At 37.1% G+C, this 19663-nt stretch overlaps 1 protein-coding gene across 1 annotated transcript in view; it reads left to right on the top strand.

The window, feature by feature from the left end:
* Positions 1-12053, top strand: part of DYNC2I1 (dynein 2 intermediate chain 1) — a 30801-nt gene extending 18748 nt beyond the window's left edge. The window contains exons 13-24 of the mRNA XM_086466801.1: positions 330-424; positions 750-879; positions 1759-1931; positions 2473-2635; positions 4577-4690; positions 5765-5826; positions 6882-6933; positions 8186-8246; positions 8500-8596; positions 8857-8988; positions 10554-10777; positions 11882-12053. Coding sequence (XP_086322927.1) covers positions 330-424; positions 750-879; positions 1759-1931; positions 2473-2635; positions 4577-4690; positions 5765-5826; positions 6882-6933; positions 8186-8246; positions 8500-8596; positions 8857-8988; positions 10554-10777; positions 11882-12053 — 1475 coding nt within the window. The remainder of the gene's footprint in view (positions 1-329; positions 425-749; positions 880-1758; positions 1932-2472; positions 2636-4576; positions 4691-5764; positions 5827-6881; positions 6934-8185; positions 8247-8499; positions 8597-8856; positions 8989-10553; positions 10778-11881) is intronic.
* Positions 12054-19663: the final 7610 nt, after the last annotated feature.

Here is a 19663-nt window from a genome sequence, read left to right as displayed (position 1 = left end):
TATGCATGTAAACTTTCTCTTTTGCACCCATTAATTGTTCAGAATTTGTAATGTGCCAGGCTGCACTGATAACGAACTACTGTAGGCACTCTGAATCCACTTGTGGAGGGGGTGGAGAATAAATAGTTTCTTCCTTCTGGATTGCTGTTTCTGTTCGCAGCAGATATGATTCCCCTACAGATCTTGTTCATCAGTATTGTTACTTCTGCTGAAGAGAAGTTTATTCCTGCCACTCTCCTCTTGCTTAAAAGTTGCATTGTTCTTACGGTTTTCTTCATTGATTCCCTTTTGAAGCTTCAAGTTTGGTTTTGGTTTTGTTTTTTTCTTAGGTCCCATAAACAGCCAGGATATGTCAGTGAATGGAGCTCTAACACCTAAAATCGATTCACAAAGATTAGCAAATTTCCTCCGGTCTGCTTGCCAGGTATGTGTATGTACTTAATATCCCTTACGAGTTTCCTGCATAAGTATACACTGTGTGATAGATCACTTACAGTACTTGTTCTACTAATTTAAATAAATTACTTAAATAACACTTATTATCAGTGAGATTCATCTCTCTGCAAAGGAATGGAACCAGAGCTGTGCAACTTTTATGTCTGTAAAGCTGTATTTGCAAAGATATAAAATTGACAAGAGAGTTGATAAGGGTTTATTAAATTGATCCACATACTTTAGAAAGCTACAAATAACAAAGCTGAAAGATAAGACGACCCTTTTATTTCTGTAAATGTAATTATGTTTGAAAGGTGATTGCTGTTTTGCTAGAGGAAGATCAAGTTGCAACACAACCCAGGTGGAAACTAAGATCTCGACAAACCAGTCTGTCTATTAGTGATAGCTGTTTCCAGTTAAATACTAACCAGCCATTCCTCCATGGTAAGGGAACTTTATTCTACACCTTTTAGTATACAGTGTGAACTCTTCTTCCTTGTGCAAAATACCATGCTTTTTGTCATGACTGAAGTGCAAACAGCACATAACAGGATCTTTAGATGACGTAAAGCCACTTTTCTTTTAATTACACTAATCTTGCTGTAACTCTGTGCAGGTTGGTTTCACATAGGGAACATCAGAGCATCCTAGCTGCTGTGAAACCAGAAATATAGCCAGCGATTAGGATGATGTAGGGGTGCTGTGGCTGTTTAATCTTGCCCCTGTTGTTGAAGGGCCATCCCAGGGGGTGTAATTTCATTCAGGCTCTTTATGCTGACAGTAGGGCCAAAGTTGCAAATAAACCAAGTTTACTGAACAGGAAGAATATAGCCTGATATATTTGAGTGGCAGTTGGATCTTCCCCATTGAAACAACAGATGTTCAGACGAAAAGAAAAATTAAAAATAAAGCATCTGTAATTATGTTAGGAAGACCTATTATAACGCAAGACCATATGTATTCTAACATGAACACATGAGATGAACCAGAAAAAGCCTGGCCTGTGCTGTTTCCTGTGAGACTTAGCTTGATTTTCAGTATATATACGGATGGATGTCAGATCAGATTGGCTTGCTTATGTCCAGAATAATTATTCTATTAACTTCCTGGCTCTCTTCCTTTTTGCTTTGTACTTCTAATTTTTTGATTCCTTCTGTAGTCCCTCCTTTTTTTTTTGTATAGTGTCAAAAGAAACCCACTGTTAGTAGAAATCTTCATGATTATGTCTTACCTTTAGTAGATAAATATGCTTTTTCATCTGCAGTGACTTTACCTTTTTATTTATTGCTTTTATTTATTGATTTTTTTTTTTTAATGGTTTAGACCGAAAAATATCCTGCCTATATGTCTCTCAAGTTCAGAGGCAGACCCTACTTTCTGTTCACGGATTACCTGAAAAGGCAGGTGTTGGTTTACTGAACAGAAAGAGTGTCATATGCGTTTGGAACATCTGGCAGCCCTCCAGTCCTCAGAAAGTTTTAATATGTGATTCAGAGGTATGTTTTAATAACATTGTATATTTGCCAATTGAATAAACACCTTATTATGTGTATTTTGTTTTCTTGCCTTGCTGCCAGACATGTCATCTTCTGAGAAACATTTAAGCCTAGCGAACAAAACGCTATTCTCATGCCATTTTGTGCTCCAGTACTAGAATGTGGTGATGGTCATGGTGTTTTGTTTGTTTGTGTTTTTTTTAAGTTTTGACTCCATTTCGTGGCTGAGGAGTGAATGGAAGTAAAACAGCTGGTTTAGATATTGTCAGGACTTCTCTCTAGTCATCACTATCATATAGTTGAATCACCCCCAACTTTGTTGCAGCAGATGCAGATTACACAACAATTGTCTTGAAAAGGGAAGGCCTACTCGAAGTCTGGTATCCTACTTCCCTTTTAAATAAATTGTTTTTCTGCTGCAAACGCCTGTAATCTGACTTTTTTGGATTTGCATGCCTAGGAAGAACAAACATATTTCAGGCTTATCAAATCATTGTCCCGTATCATAATGTCAACCATGTGTATTTTTGCTGCTTAACAGGTGATATGTTGCTGCTTTAGTCCCAATAAAACAACATTAGTTTTTGCTGGAACAGTAGATGGTTCATTGTTGGTGTGGGATCTTCGAGAAGATGCAAGAATGCACCCTCATATGATGATCAGTGACACTGACTGGACATTTAGAGTTCCAACATTTTCCACTGGTTAGTATCTATGCATTCTGGTTAATTATTTTGTGGGCACTAAAACAACTCCACTGCTAATTCTTCGAAGAACACTCTTTCTCAGTAGCCTGGTTTACCCAGTTCAGAGATTATATTTAGTCTAGTAAAAATTGCCAATCAGAAATAGCTGTAAAGAAATGTAAGCCAGCTCGATATGCATCAAGCAGTCAGTTACTTTCAGTCTTTTGTTGAAGATATTCTGAAGCTGTGACTAAACTTTGGGGCCCAAAGGCTCCCTGGTTCAATATCTCTAGAAACGTATTGATTGCATGTTGGAGCAAAACCTGGATGTATGTTTTTCTGTCATCCAGCTTGTCACATGAGCAAAATCTTTAGCACTGCGGCCAATTGGGAGCTATAGCGTGCTCCTTCCGGGTTCTTAATGGCAGAGAAGCAAAGCAACAAAAAATAATGTGGAATTCATTTGTTGTATTGTTTAGATATGTCCTAAATTAGTGTTGCGTACATATTGGGAAGCCAGAAGAAAGTTTACTTTTCAAAAGTGCTCGTGGGTGACCTCCTTTCATCCTTTGACATTTTCTCATCATTACATTTCTCTTTTTTTCATACACTTCTGATCCTGTAACATATGATCAAAATACCATAGGCTTTTGTAATTTTTCTTGTAATCCATGGATGACAAATTCAAAAGATACAGAGGTTTATTTAGGGCATATAACTGACATACTAGAAGGCGCAATCCAGTACTTCTCTCTGCATTTGAGTGGGTGTACGAGATCCTTAAAATTCTATGAATCTGATAGAAATTAATGGATCTTTATACCTATTACCAGTGTTTGTCATTGCAAATTTGAATAGAGGAGCAAGTCATTAATCTTGCTGCATTTTTCATTGTATGTAGTTATGCGTTGAGAGATCGGGAATGAGGTGTACCTCCCAACATTTGTCTCAGTCTTAATTATAAATTGGTGCCGTTTTTCTTGGCACGGTATTGTACTCTAGAGTGAAAAGTAACACACAGCAATATTTTTGTAAATAATTATATTATTGCAAAATAAGTCCTTCTTCATGTATTTTTCCTTATTTTGTGTGTGGGTGCTACCATTTAACTTACACTGAGTTATTACTACTTTTCTAAAAAAAACATTCACATGCACAAAATCCTCTTATGTTCACCAGTGTATCTAATTCCAGTAGCCATGTACAAGTAAACATTAGTTGGTTGTTGATAGACTTTTAATTTTTTAGTAGATCAGAGATGCTTGGTCTTGTGTTGCACAGTGGGCTAGTAGTTAGTGTATGTGTACCATTTCATGTGGTTGCTTATATAAGCAAGCAGGCTTTAATGCTGTGTTCTGAGGAAGCTTTATGCCTTTAGTCTTAAATGAGATTAAGTTCAGCACACACGGCAAGGCCAGAAAGCAAGAGTATCTGACAAAGGATGCGTGTTGAAATGGCTCTAAATATACATTTATTTTAAAATGTTATTAAAGGGTAAATACATATTTTCTTGTGGTGAATTGTTTGTTTCAGGATAGTTACTCTCCATTAAGAGTAATTTTTCTTCAAGTTTGTCTTTTCTGTAGTAAACAGTGATTTATTTCTACTTCTGTTGTTTATGGAGCTTGAAATAAACATAATTGTTTTCATGGTAACCCTGAAATTGCAGATTTTAATGAAATGTCTGGTACGGTGGCAGAAGTGGTGCAGCAGTCGTTTGGAAAATGAGAAGTAAACACGAATGGTGAAACATCGATCTGTCTAGTAGTATTTTGTTAATTTAGGAAACAGTTTGCAGTATTGTATTTGAGACTTTTACAAAGTAATTCTTTATGAAGTTCATTATTTGCCATTTTTTCTGTGTAATCATTCTCCCACAAGCTGAAAAGTGATTAGGGTTTTGTTGTTGTTTTTGTTGAGAATAATATAGTGTTTAACTTTCATTGTCCGTAATTACAGATGGCATTCTAAACTCAGTAAACCACACCTCTCCTATACTGGCAGTGGAACCTGTCTCAACCTCTCTCTACACTGACCAGAATTATGGGCTCTCGAGCCTCTCTTATCAGACAGGTATGTAAGCTGCTCTTCAAAGCATCAATACGTCTGAGTCTTTCTTTAGATATCTAGTGAAACAAATACATCACAGCCAAAATCCAGTTTATAATTCTATTCTGCCTCTTAAGTTGTCTGTAATATCAGTTGCATGTAAATTCATGTGTATTTTCTGCTCTCATTTTTATGTGATGTTCATTCAGTGCAGCTTCACATCAGGTGTGGATGCATGCTTGTTTTAATGTCTGTATTCAAGACAATATTTTGTTCTTCCATGCTGCAACAAGTTATCACTCAAAAACTGCCTTTAGAGAAGTCTTAGTGCTTCTATAATGTCTGAAAAAACCCTAACTGAATCAGTGGAGCAACTTGCTTAATATCTGAAAGCTTTGAAAGTGTGTGACTGTGCTTGGTGGTTCTTCCTGTGCCTTTTGCCTAAATTTTTTATGACCAAAGTTTGCAAGGAAACTGTGATCCTCATGCCCCCAAATTCTCAGGTAGGAAGCATTATTACTTCCCTTGCAGATTTGCACTTTGAAATCCATGGTAGTACAAAGAAATGTGCTGCGTTTTGAAACTTCTATGATCTACGTTTTACAAGATTCCATCTATTGCACTTTATGTTTTGTTTCAAAGTCCATGCAGAATCATGGATTTTAAAAGATGCAGAGTTCACCTGCCTTTCTGGTAGGACAAACTGAACATACTAGAATAGACAGATACAGAAACAGACTATTTCAGCTGCAAAGGCCCTACAACGGTCATCTTAGTCCAACTGCCTGACCAATTCAGGGCTGACCAAAAGTTATTAAGCATGTTAAGGGCATTGTCCAAATGTCTCAAACACTGACAGGCTTGGGGCGTTGACCACCTCTAGGAAGCCTATTCCAGTGTTTGACCAGCCTCTTGGTAAGGAAAGTTTCATGCTTTTTTCTTCTGTGGTAGAATTAGGGCATTTACCTTTTTTATGCAGCTGAGAGGATCATAGAAGTTTCAGAGAATGTATTAACGTAGGAAATGTTTCAAATCCTTTGATATTGTTCAGGATAAAGGTCAGTGTATGAAAATGGATTGTTATTATTCCTTCCATAGAAATGTCAGGCCTTCCATTTCAGATAGCTTCAATGGATGAAAGTGGAATCCTCAATATATGGGTGAGTTATATATGTATGAAAAGAGAGTGTGTCATGTATTAGAATAATAAAATACTTCTTCAAATATAGTAACCCAAATCTGGGATTTGTGATGAGAATTTCCTCCATGAAAAGTACAGCAACACTAGCCATTCTGTTGGAATTCTCAAAATTTGTGACTTGACTCCCTTATGCCATGATATTATCCTTAGGCAAAACTATTAACAGGTGCATGAATTCTTGAAAACAGGCCATCAGTAGTTCTGCTTCATAGGAATAAGTTCACATATTTCTATTAATTGAGTAATAGACCTCAGTCCTCTTTCACCAACCCCCTGTATGTTATTTGAATCACAGTGCTGTCAGAGACTGTACTGCATGTATGTGAGAGATGGCATTCGTAATTTATATAAAATAAATGTTTGAGAGGCAAAATGTGAAAATCTGTGGATAAGATTACCCTGCCTAAAATATGACAGTCAAGCACCAGGGCTGCTGCTCTTAATTACTGTCCTGACAACTCTTTCTATTGGATATTTTCAGTCTCTTTCTGATGCAGCCTTGGCCCAGCTGCTGAACCTGTTGTTTGCATCTGACTGACTTAATCTTGCTTGGGGAACTGAATGGCTCCGTGAATAATAAGGCAATAAAAGATTTCCCTTCTGTATCACTAGTTAAGTCCCTTAAGCTCTAGGTAACTTTAGTGGCAACAGATTCGGGCCAAATGATCTACCCTTTCTATTTCATAAATAGTGAAAAGCAGAGGAAGTGTGTTACAATTCTTTATTTGGGGGTTTAGGGTGGGTTTTTTGTGCCCCACCAAACCAACAAGATGCCAACCTGCGATTCAGTGTAGAATGTAACTTCCCATGTTCTGCCTTCCAGCAGGCACGTGAGGCTATTTTTAGAATTGCAGACATTGACAGGCAGATAGAGAATCTGCCGTAATCATTGCAGTGTTAGACCTGGTGATCTAAACCTTCCTTTAGAGTTGTGTTATACATTACAGCTAGTTAAAAAACATTCAAGTTTGGTAAATATTTATTGCTTATTAACATTAAATATTGACTTTTCAGGTAGTTGTTGAACTACTAAAAGGGGATTTAGCTGGTTCACAAACTGATTTAGGTGAGTACTGTACATTAGAGGTAGAATAAAGTGCTTGAGTTTTGAGATTATGAAGTTAGAGGAGAAAGGAAGAGTCAGTGATGACAAAAAATAGTTTAGAAGAAAGCAAAATTACTGAGGAAAAGATTCATTCTGAATAGGACACATATCTGATATTTGGGGTTGTTGGTTGGGTATCATGAGAATTATTTTCACTGCTACCTAAACCTCATCTGCTAATTCTGTACTGGTTATTGCCACCAGACAACCGCATTTCTTATAATGTCAAAGCAGATTTCTGTGTCCTCAACAGATTCTTAGAGGTTTTATGTCCTTCTCAGTCCTCCTGTTCTTTCTTTAGTTTTAATCAAATCTATTATAACGCTTTTGTTGTTGCCTGTGTCTCCATTTTGATAATTGTCCTGAAAGTTCTGTTTTGGGTGAGGTACCATTTAGTGTGAGAAAAAAGCTTCCGTGAAAAAAAGTAAAGAACAAAGTCTATTCAGCCCTTTTTGAATTGTATGAATGAAGAAAATTACATTTTTTGTTCTTTGAACAAATTTAGACTACATACTTAGCTAACTGGAAAAGGCTGTGATTAAAGTTGTGATACATTTTAAAATACATATATAAACAATGAAGTAATTCTAACAGACTAGAATTTTTGATCAATTTTCTAATTTATAAGCTCATATTCAATATCCGGCCATGTTAAGCTGCTAAAGCTGGGTATTATGTCTGTGGAGAGGTACCTTTTAAAGCTATGGTCCTGTGTTGACACAGTTTTACTGCCACCAGCATTCATTTTTTTCCTCTTCAAAAAATTCCTGTGTTTGAAGGATTTATGCTATTCTCTACTAACAAGCAACACAGAACAACTTTATAGAGGCATTATTACAGTCTGTCATTACTATAATTCATTGTCAAAGATCCCAGTGACATAAATGTACGTTTTCACCATTGACAGAATTGGGTTTTATAGAGTGATACTACAGGATGTTATATGCCTACTGTAAAACTAAAACATACATATAATCATGTTTCTCTCTCTCTCTTCTTTGATTTCTGTCAAAGATTATAAATCTTCACAGTTGAATTCTGAAGTAAATAGTTCTAAATTATGTAAGATTCTTACGTATCAAAAGCTGTATCTACAATAAACAATTTAATTATGAAATAACCTTTTACTTATTAGCTTAGGTTTTAATTTGATGATAGCCCTTTCTTAATGCAAAGTGCTTGAATCGGTTTAACTAATTTTATGTAATTTTAGGTTTAATTCCTGGAGGGAAAGTGAAGTTAGTACATAGCGCTACTATGGAATTGAATAACAGGTAGGAAAACAGGGGCATTTAGATTTTATATGTGTGTCTTACAAAGCTAATTTTTCCTATACATTATTAATTTACTGTTATGTAGGATATATTTAACAATAATTTTATTAGTTGTTCGGGTGTTTTTTAATACACATTTCTTCCTAGAGCTAGTCATAGACGTGTTAGATCAAAAGTTTCTGTATGTACTTGCATAGCTTCAGGAGACAACTTCCTGTATTTCTGTCATCTTTTACTTTTGTGTTTTTCCTAGCCTTTTCCCAAAGGATGTGCGCCAGAGAATGCCCCAGACATTGACTATTAAATTTCTGCCTTCTAATCCTAATCATTTCATTGTGGGAACAAACATTGTGAGTAACGTGCTGAAATTCATCTCATTGTTAATTTTTGGTTTGGAAGCTGCCCCATTTATTTGGAATATTACCAGCAGACCGTATATAAAATTCATAATTGTAGACTATTATTAAAATCTGTTAGCTGTTAAAATTTGTTAGCTGTTAAGGATCTTTTAAGGCAGCAGCTCTGTGAATTATTTAACTTTTTATTGTAATACTGATAATGCAAATTTTGTTTTGGTTTGTTTAATTCCTTTTTTTTCTATTGTTCTTAGGGACTGGTAGGCCACGGTACAAGACATGATTTAAAAGTTCTTCCAAAGCTATTCAGACCTCAGGAGAGTGGAATGAGATCGATAAGCATCAATGCAATTGATTTCTTCCCTTTTGGAAAGCCACTATTTTTGGTATGAAAACGTTTTAATACAAGTTTAATTTTTTTAATTATTTGCTGAGGGAGGATTTCTAATTTGATGTGTTTAACTAGATGTGATAGCTGTTTTACCGCACTAATGCCAATCTGCTGTGAAGGGTGACAACAAATCTTGTGTCCTGGTGTTCAAACTTTGCTTATGTAAAAAGGTGAACCATCTGGCTCACAGAGACAAATGGCAATCTCACTTCAGCCCTATAACTTATTCTCTGTTTTTGCTGAAATTCAGCATTGCAACAGGTCTTCTGCTGTTAATGAAGCCTCAGCTGTTTCTCACTCTTATCATTCGTCTCTTAGAGACATAGTCGTTTTAGAGATGAAATACCTGTATTGCTGTGGAATAAAGGTCTGAGGGGCAGCTCTGGGCATTCCCTGCTTTCTTTCCACATCAGACACACCCTTGGGGTATGCCTGGCAGCACCCCGTGTGGTCAGGTGTGTTCAAATCTGCCCTCAGCAGTTGAGATTGACACACTCACTGGTTGGGGGTATTTTTTGTCTCTCTTGGGAAAGTTTGTTCACTGTGAGTTGAATCTAACTTTGGTATGATTTTCCAGTGCTTATCTTTGCATATATTTGTACTTGATCCTCTCTTAAAAATGCTGTCTTTCTAAATTTGCCATGATTTACATGACTTCATTGCGATTGCCTAAGGTATAAAATGGATGGGTTTGGCTGCAGTGCGCGTATTGTGTCACGTTCTGTGCAGTCAGGACTTTCTTTTGCCAGTGTGGACATTCTTACCTTTTTCCCAAATGCGTCTGTGTAGAGTGATACTGACTTCTACAAGTTTGTATCTGCAGAGTCCTTTTAAATTTAAGCACAATTTGCAGAGTCACTGTAAAAAGCCATCAAAATTTGAAAATTCTAGGAAGTCTTCCTGATGCAGAGGGTGGCCCAGGGTAGTAAGAAAAAGTCGTTTTCTGTTTTCATAGAATAGTTTCCTCTGTACCTTGATTAGGGCAAACTTGTAAATATTATACTAGGCAAGGCAAAGGTAAAAAAATATCTGGAAGCAGTGATATCTGCCTGTCTTTGGATTTAGTTGTTCATTATGAATCAGTTTAATATCATTATACTGTTAAGCACAGGCTGCCCTACTGAAAGCTATTCTTGGTTTTCAGATTACATGTGTCACTAAGTAGCTGTCTGAATTGGTCTCCAAGCTCTGACCTTGCCCCAGTTCAGACTGCTGTGAAGTTGTGCTGGATTCGTGAAGCAGAATGGATTATGTGTGCTGTCTTAGTGAAGATGATAGTTTGAGAACTTTTTTTTTTAAAACATGAAATTAGGGCTTCAACCCAGGATTAGTGGATTGGATTAGTATGCTCAGTACAGAGTTACTGCTTTTGAAGTCAAAATTACATTGAGAGTTAAAATCCAGATAGCTCGTAGAGTGAGACATGAGAGATATGTGCCACTGGAGTCAGGTAACTAATTTTATTTATGTGCTTGATACTCTTAGGAATTGAATTGCAGTTTTTATCTTGCTTAGTTTGTTTTGTTCCTAGGAAGTATTTTCTTTTTGACTACAATATAGGTTGGCTGTTCAGATGGAAGTATTAGATTACACCAAATGGCATCAGAGTATCCCCTCATGCAGTGGAATGACAGCACAAATGGCCAGCCAGTTATTGCCCTGCAGTGGGCTTTAACAAGACCCTCTGTCTTTTTTGTCCTGGATGCATCATCTAATATTTACATTTGGGATCTTCTGGAAAATGATTTGTTGCCTGTAGCAAAGCAGACTATTCCATCAGAGAAGTAAGTACATTATGTTATTCTCTTTTCAATAAAATATTAATATTATTATCATCTGCATTTTTATTAGAGTTTGGATGGGATTTTTTGCTTGACATTAAATGCTCATTAGAATTTGCTTTTCTAACTGTATTTTTTAGACTGTTGGAGGTGTGGAAAGAGACTATAGCAAGCTAAATTTTAGTTTATCCTAATTTAATTATTGTTTTATACCATCTGATAAAGAAGAAATAATGGTAGTATAAATGAAAGTCAGGTGTAGTGTTATCAGTTGGGACAGATGTCTGTATGTGGAGCAGTTTCTCTTTGTACAAAAAGAAAAATTTTGTTCCCACTAAAATCACGGAACTGTTGAAGTTCAAAGATACCTTTGCTGGATCATGATCAACCCCTGAAATAAGATGATGTGGGACAACACTTTAAAATGCCTATATATAGTGTGGACAAAATATATTGTCTTCGTTGTCACATAAGTAAACACGAATATTTTTGGCTAGCACATGTTCACCAAGACTAACATCAGGGTAGTCTCACAATACTGTTCCTGCAGTCAGTGTAGAGACCTGGGTGGACTGATGCTGAAAAGCAGTTTAGTTCAGCCTTTCTGACTTAGTCTTGATGGTTCTCTTTCCTCCCTGGTGGGAACCCTACGGGGAGACTCTGCCTTCCCTAGGCTTAAGTTAGTCTTGGTGAATATCCCTCGAGCTAAAAGTTTTCCTTCTAGCTTTGTGAACTGTAGCAAAGTGCTGCTAGTTTGGGGAGAAAATAATATAATTTTTAAAGGTGTTAAACTGTACTAGAAAATACCTAAAACATAGTTCATTTTTACTAGCTTGAAATACTTTTTAAGTCATGATTAGAAGTTGTTGATGGAATCTGTGAACAGGGGAAGAATTGCCTGTTATATTGACATTAAATGATTGCAACTGGTGAAAAGCTAAAGAACGTGCTGGGTCTTGAAACAGTGAGGAGTAGTACACTGTGATAAGCAGAAAAAAGGAATCCTTTAGTTAGCTATGAGTAACCTGCTAAAAACATGTTTGAAAACACCAATTTCTATTAATTTTGCCTCGATTAAAAAACTCTCCTCTGTTCTTTTGATTTCAGTGTTGTAACGATGGCTCTAGTGGGGGAACCAGAAAAAACAAATGGATTGTTAGGCATTGTGCTGGCCAAAGAGTCCGGACAGATCGACATTCAGTATGTAAAGAAGAAGTGGGCCCTACCTCAGCCTGAGGAATCTGAAAAACTACATTTGATTTTATTGCAGCCTTTTTAGAAGCAGTACACCTGTCTCCATGTACAAATTATTGCAAAATATTTAGATTGGGGTTTACTGCATTTAAAAGATATGTAATGTAATTTTGTATTTGTATATAACTTGTAGATATTTTAAAAAATACCGATACAATATTTCAGCTGAAACACTATATTTTATCGTAAAAATGACAGAACCAAATTTAGCGTTATTGTACTCAAAAAGTTGATGAACTGTATTTCATTATTGGAAGTACTCTAGATGTAAGTATTTTTTAAAAACTACTGAAAATATATTCCTATAAATTACATTGCTGTTCCTCATTATTCTGTTCTGAACTAAGTGATAACAATCCTTTGTCTGGTGAGTGTAAAGTTGTGCCTCTGTATAAGCAACCTGAATATATGGAGACTTCTGCCTCTGGGTCTTTTGCACACTAGCACTTGGTAAAACCTTCTTACATCTACCTAAAAACATTAGGCAAACATACCAGAATACGAATTTACATCACATGGTATCTTACTGCTCATTTTGACCCTGAAACTTTGCAAAAGCAATACCTGACTAACTCAAGTTGTCCTGATATGTACACTACCTGTATAGATCAAACTATGTAAACAATATGCCTGTGAGATTTACTGAAATTCTAAATCCTTTCTGTAAAACAGAAAATACTGACCTGTTTAATCCTGCCAGTAATTTCCAAAGCTCTTGTAGTGAGGAAGAGGATATTTGTCTATAATGTGATACTAATTTTTGTACATTCTTGCTAAAGTTTGGACCAAGACCAAGCACTGAAAATGTCTATAACTTTTGTAGCCTAACAACTTCTGACTTAAAGATCATGAGGAAAACATAAGGAACATGATTAAATGAGCATGGATTTGGGGAAAAAAGGACAATTGGAAGACAATGTGTTCAGAATTTAATGAACGTATATTTAAGATATATACTGTCTTCTTCTAAAACAGGCTCAAATAACTTGTAAATTCTAATTAATTACTTGCAAACATTTTTCTATGTAAATCGTTACTTAAACTGAGCAAACTCAAAGTGGCCACATGATGGTGCCAAGTCACAGCAGTAAAAAATGAGAGCCTCTGTAAACCCCACTTTGGGAACGAATCTGTTGTGGTACATTGCATGTTCCCCTTTCCTCAAAAGCAGCAGCTTCAATCCGGAGAGCCCCATGGACTGCCGGAGGGATGCATATCTCAGAGACTGTTTTCTCTATCCTCGTTCCCTGGTCAGCCATAGATTTTTCTTAATGCGCATAAACACAAATGACTCTCCTCAGCTTCATTGTTGGGTTTATACAGTAATAATATACACTATAAATTAGAATAGCTTTAGTAATCCAGCTAAAGAAGAAATGGCAGGTACTTTTCACAGTGAAGTGCAGAGAACGACTACTGAGACCCACAGTAAAAAAACAAACCCAAATGTCGTACTCTTTCCTTCTCAAAGACAGAGACACACATACCCCACCACTTCCTCCCCCCAATTTAAGATTAAAATTAAGCCTTGAAATTATAGTAGTCTTCTGAAAGAAATCTGGGTTTTATTATCATTTCATGACTTTCAGGACTTACCATGCCAAATATTTTACTGCGCCCACTTCTATACCTGGAAACTGCAACCAAAGAGTTGGGTTTTTTCTGCCTTGTGCTGTCTGCAGTGGTGGTGGGGTTTTTTCCAATACGCACAAAGAAAAAAATCATGTCAACCTTCACACAGAAGCACCTGTTGCTACTTTTGCTGTTGAAAGCTACACTTGAATTCACAGACCCAAGTGTTTTGGGGCAGTTATGCTTGTACTGCCTGGAGAGCCGAGTGTCAGTCCATTCCTGCACTGGGCCTGTGTTTCTTGCCTGAAAGATGAGGTTTCTCTCTTGAACTGCAAACTAGTGTAATAATATAAACGTACCCTGTGCTGACAGTTGCCGTTATGAGAATGAGAAAACGTGTAGAAGTTGCTGCTCTTTTGCGTGTTCTCTCACTGGGTAAGTGCAGACCGTTAGAGTGATGCTCCATGTAATCTTAGCAGTTGGATGTGTTGGTGTAACCATTTTTGAGCATATATCTGATCAGAGAATTGGGAAGTATTGGTAGACTGCAATACAAGGAAAGCATTCCATGCATAAAGACTTACAAAATTGTTTCAAACAAAATATTTAATTTTCCATCAGCTCCTTCTAATGATTATCAAGTTTACATTGTTAACATGAGGTATTGGATTTTACGCCTGTTTCATAAGAAAGCAACAACCTGATTGATTAAAAATGAGACCCTGTATATGAAAGCAAAAAAATTCACTCTTAATGCCAAAGTATTTTCATATCCACAGAATTTTTACTGGTAGCTCTGATACGTGTGCATATGCACACACGTGCTATTGAATGGTCTTTATATATGATGTAAACACTAATATCATGAAACATTTAAAATAGCCCAAATAAATACATTTTTTCCCACTTGTGCACAATTTTGGAATACGTATTCTTAACAGTATGAACTGTAGTTAAAATTGACTGACCTGTATAATTGAGAGGTATGATTCAAATTATATTAAAGTTAAATCACTATCCACCCATATTAATAACTTTTATAAAATATAACCTCTTGCTCTGAAGCCAACGAATCCTGGCAGCAAGGCTGAAAAATTTTAAATATGCAAAATGCCAGAAAGTTTTGGATAAACTTCTGCTTTTATTTCCACTTTATGAATATGCTTTGAAAGCCTTTTCTATTTAGAACATAAATATTAATATTGTTGCCATTGGATTTTGTCATCTCACACATGGAAAAATGGAGTTTTCAGTAGCTGAATAATAAGTTAACTGAGGAACAGAATTCTTGAATCAGATGGCTGATTTCTAACAACTGTTTAGAAATGCTTTTATTAACCTGTCAGCCTATATTTGCAGTAGAGCTTGGGAGAGCAGGAATAGCGTGACGACTCTTTTGTACCAGAGTATTTCTTTTTACTGAAGAATTGTACTGAAGGTGACCAAATGCAATTTTGCCTTAATTAATCATAGCTGTCATTTAGTTATGACATGTCGAAGGACACAGGAGCATTGTAGCTTCCACAGCAATGAGGGAATATTCTACTAGCTGGAATATTTTTAGCGGAGCACATTTAAATCATAAAAATATCTGTTCTTTCTAAAGGCAGATGTTTTTTTTCCTGAGGAGTTCCAAAGTCCATCTAGGTCTGTTTTAGGTGTAGAAATCGGCTGGACTAAAGCAAATACTAAAGTGTCATTGAATTACAGAGACTGTTGGAATAGGCCTATGTAAAATTCACTTGGGAAGTGACCAGAATTTGGCCATTGGTGGCATGCTTGGTGGCACGCAAACCAGGAAAAGTTATGAGGATACAGGGGCAGAAAATGGCTAATGAGCCATGTTTTCATTGCTAGCTTAATTTCTGACCAGGCTTACCAGGATTCTGTTCACAGACAAATGTTTGTTTGCCCGCGTGCTTCTGAGCGTCCTCGGCTATGAGAAGGAAAATGGCAATTCCATTTACAGCTCTGCTTAAAAAAGTCAGCGACCTTCTCTTTTACTAGCAGTTCCTGAAGGTTTCAGAAAATGAATAAATGGAAGATCTCTTACCCTCATCCCTGATGAAGGCTTCTTCTTGCATCGTTCAAGCTGCCATAGGAGGGCCTACGTCTATGTTACAGCACAGGAAGTGGTGATTTAGGTGCCGCTCTGTGAAAACTGAGTAGGATGTGGAATTCTTTATTCTTTTCTTTTTTTAATGCTACATGAAATATCCCACTGGAGCTGTTTAAATATGGATTATCTTTCAGACTGGTTTTTTACTCAGAGCCTCTTAACATGATGAGAGTTTTCCTGCTCACCTCTCATGTGATAATCATTGGCATGAAGGAGGAGAAGAGATGTGGACCACCCGGTGCTGGAAGCTTGTCATTATTCAAACTGTACTGAAACTGAATAAATAAGATATCTGCTTCCTGCTGTGGAGAGAAACTGAAAACATCCTTACAGTGTCACCCAGGCCTTCCAGTTACCAATGATGACCTCTTTACGAAGGGCAAGGAAAATACATTGTCAGTGTCTGATGCTTCAGCAATTGCAGTGTAGTTCACAGCATTTGCTATTCTTTAAGCTGTTAAAACCAAAGCAAAGTTCACTTGACACAGTAATGGTCACATCCCACAGGATTTTACAGGTGGAAATAGAGTGCCAACAAACCAAGCCAAGCAAAAGACAATCCTGTCAATTACTGAAATTACACTTCTGATTATGTTTTGCAAAAGCTTAGCATGAAGGGGGAAGTGTTTACATACACCCTTAGTGGTAAAAATATTTTTTTTTTTTCAGTTTAGATGAACCATGCTCAGCATTAGCTATTTTTAAAGAAGTCAGCAAATGCAGTTATGCAAATAGCTGTTGACTATGGCTGGGAGGAAGGACATGCTTCCTTGCCTCATTGCAGTATCCTCCACAGCCCTTCCCTACAAACACTGTGATTTGTTCAGCCTTTCCTTTTTGTGTTCTGCAGCCACTGGTGCCAAGCCCACTACACTGGGGAAGAAAAGTTGTCCCTTAATCAATCACCTGAGATCTTGAACGTGTTTCAGTAGCTGACACTGGAAGCTGGAGGTTTTTGCCTCCGTAGCAGATACTGCATTGGCAGTAGCAATGCAGACTTTCCCTGTCTGTCAATGTCTGATAGTGAACCAGTTCATAACGAAATAATTTCTTTATACCTCATGGACTGAATTGAAGCCAACCAAAATCAACAGAATTGTTTCCACATATAACTTAGGCTTCTCCTATACAGGTTGTGAAAAGTAGCAGAAAGTAGATTTCTCACTGGATATCTTTATTTTTCTGGTATTTATAAGCATGTGTTAATAGGTGATGCCAACGACTTCCACTTGAGAGAGGTAAAAGTACTCAATCAATTTTCAATGGTTTAAGGTCTTTTAGGTGGAAAAAAATCGCTGAATAAGTGTTGAAGAAAGTAATTTGTAAATCCGGTAAAATGCTCAGAATGAATGGCACAAAATGAGGAGAATTCAGGTATGTGTGAAATTGATTTCCAGCTGCTGGCAGCGGCCAGACTTGGCCGCCCTGTCTCCTTACTGAGGTGCCAGCTCTGTGCTCTGGAGATCCTTCTCTCTTCTGGGTGCAACAGTGGATTATGCCGAATCCTGAAAACTATCACATACCTGTGCCATTAGGATACTGACACCAGTATGAAGCATGAGGAAGTCTAGTGGTCTAAAGACCAGGATTGAGTTTCCATCCCTCTCTAAATTTCCTGTGTTATAGGGAGCACTGGCTCTCCCCGCCCTGGCAGGGAAGGGGTTGTCCACTGCTGCTCTTGCCTGGCTGCCATTCAATGTGACCTTGGTGTGCCTGAGCGTTTGCAGCAGGACGAGGCCAGTTCAGAGTGTCCTGCTTTCCATCAAATCTCCTTTGGGGACAAGAGGGGAACATGGGAAATACAGGTTTAATTGTGCCTTGTCCCCTGTGATGATGCAAGTTCAGACCCTCCAGGAGCCATGCTGTGTACACGTTTTCCATTTGTAATCAGAAACATGTTTTCTTCACAAGATATTGTTTATCAGTCTCCCTGGCTTAATGCAATGTGGTCCTGAGTTAAACTAACCTTAGACTGGCGTGAGGGCATCAGGCCAGATTCATGGAGGCAGACTACAGTCCGATTGTTTGGTAGCATTGATGAACTTGATTTTGAGTGCAAGGAAATCTGTGCTTTTTTTTCTTCATATTGGTTATTGACATAGTGTCGAATACAAACTTGAATAAAACCACTAACACTTGCACAGTTAGGAAAATTTGTATTTTTCATGGATGTAGCTTAAACTTTTCGGCACTGTGCCATTAAACTGATGGAATATCAGCTACAAATAATTTATATCCTATTAAAAATTAAGGCAGCTGAAGTGTTCTGTTTTCCAGTTTTACACTGGTGCAACCCAACTGAAAACAGCAGTAAAAAGTAGGAGTAAAGTAATACCGTAATAGCCTATACTACCCATTGATATTTATAATATGATTATTTTTCACCTTTAGTTGAACCATTACTTCTACTGGATTCATTAAATTTTGTAATATATTTGTTGCCCTTTTCTCCCAGATGTCAAGTGGGTTTTGCTTTTAGGAGTCTGAGATATAACAGCTTAGTTGGAAACTAATCCCATGCACAGGTCAGACAGTGTGTTGCTGCTAAATAGACTTAATGCAATAAATAAAAAGCAGTTATAATATATTATTAGTCTTTATAGTCCAGGCTTGAGTCGGCTACAGCGTTCTTTAAGAGGTCTTTCCTCCTAGCCAAAAGTTCTGCTTCACCAGCTGATAATTGCACTGATATTCCTCTTCTGTGTTGTCTGTCCTGTGACCAGGAAAAACTGTTCAACTCATCTAGACTACAGTTGTTGCACATCAGCGATTTCATAACTTGCTTCTAACTCAAACTGCAATGTTTTTTATCTCTGTTATAGAAAAAAGACATAACACAGCAGCTGGTTAGACAAGTATTTTAAAAGCCACGTTTTTAATCCACTTGGTTCTTCTTGGAGACGAAGAGACAAGAGAGCTGGCTAAAATACCTGTGCTGTTTAGAAACATGGAGAAACTCTTCCAGAGGCTTAGAGAATGGATGGTCCATAATCAGATATTTGCTATTTTATTTAAATAGCAGAGTCCAATAGTGAACCTTTGCAACAAGTTACATAAAGATTTGAATTACTGTCACTGCACTTGGTACTGCAGATTTCAAATGCCGTAACTTAGGGGCAAAGAATTAAGAGAAAAAATTAAGAAACTTTCCTCATCTAGAATAGTCTTTGACAACCAGTTGGGAGTGAAGTTCTACTGCACTGTTGAAACAAGCAGCCAAGAAAACAATCTGTCTCACAGACCTTATATGATGTAGGTGGAAAAGGGTGGGTTTTTTGATTGCTGCATTTATTTGCAATGGTAACACGATACTCTTAATGCCCATGCAGTTGAGCCAAAGGACAGCCTGATTAATACCAGAAAAGTAGGATTAAGGAAAAAAAACGGATCTGAAACTGCCCTTCTAACCTTCGTTTAGAAAATGAACGGTTACTGAGGTTACTTTAGATATCCAACTGTTTTTCACATTATAAGAGAGTGTCAAAGGGCCTCATTTAAAGATTAATTCATTCAAAATGATGAAATTCACATGGAGTATAATGAAATTCCTTCACTGGGGTTGTTGAGGTTGGAACACAGGACCTGGGTCACAGGAAGACAGTGCATTGCTATAGATTCCCTAAGTTTCCTTAGGCTTTTAGTTTACTTGCTCAATACGTAGCATTCTGGCAGTTCAGCAAGGTCAATTCATTAAGCAAATACATTGTTAATTATGTCATGGCTGCATGGGGTCCATGCTGTACAGATACAACTGAAAGCTAACTAGCCACAATCTTCAAAGACATTAAGAGTAGTTTACATTTCTTTAAGCTCCAATTTGCATTCTTTTCATATTTCACACAGATAAGGATTTCACAACATACTACATTTCATATCCTTGCATCCATGCCTTTAAAAACAAAACCCTTCACTTCTTTAGTGTGTTTACTGATCCTTGATCTTTA

This window comes from Leptosomus discolor, chromosome 6 (genome assembly GCF_034619465.1).
Source record: "Leptosomus discolor isolate bLepDis1 chromosome 6, bLepDis1.hap2, whole genome shotgun sequence".
NCBI lineage: Eukaryota > Metazoa > Chordata > Aves > Leptosomiformes > Leptosomidae > Leptosomus > Leptosomus discolor.
The sequence above is the reverse complement of the archived record's forward strand: the minus strand, read 5'-3'. Positions and strand labels throughout refer to the sequence as shown.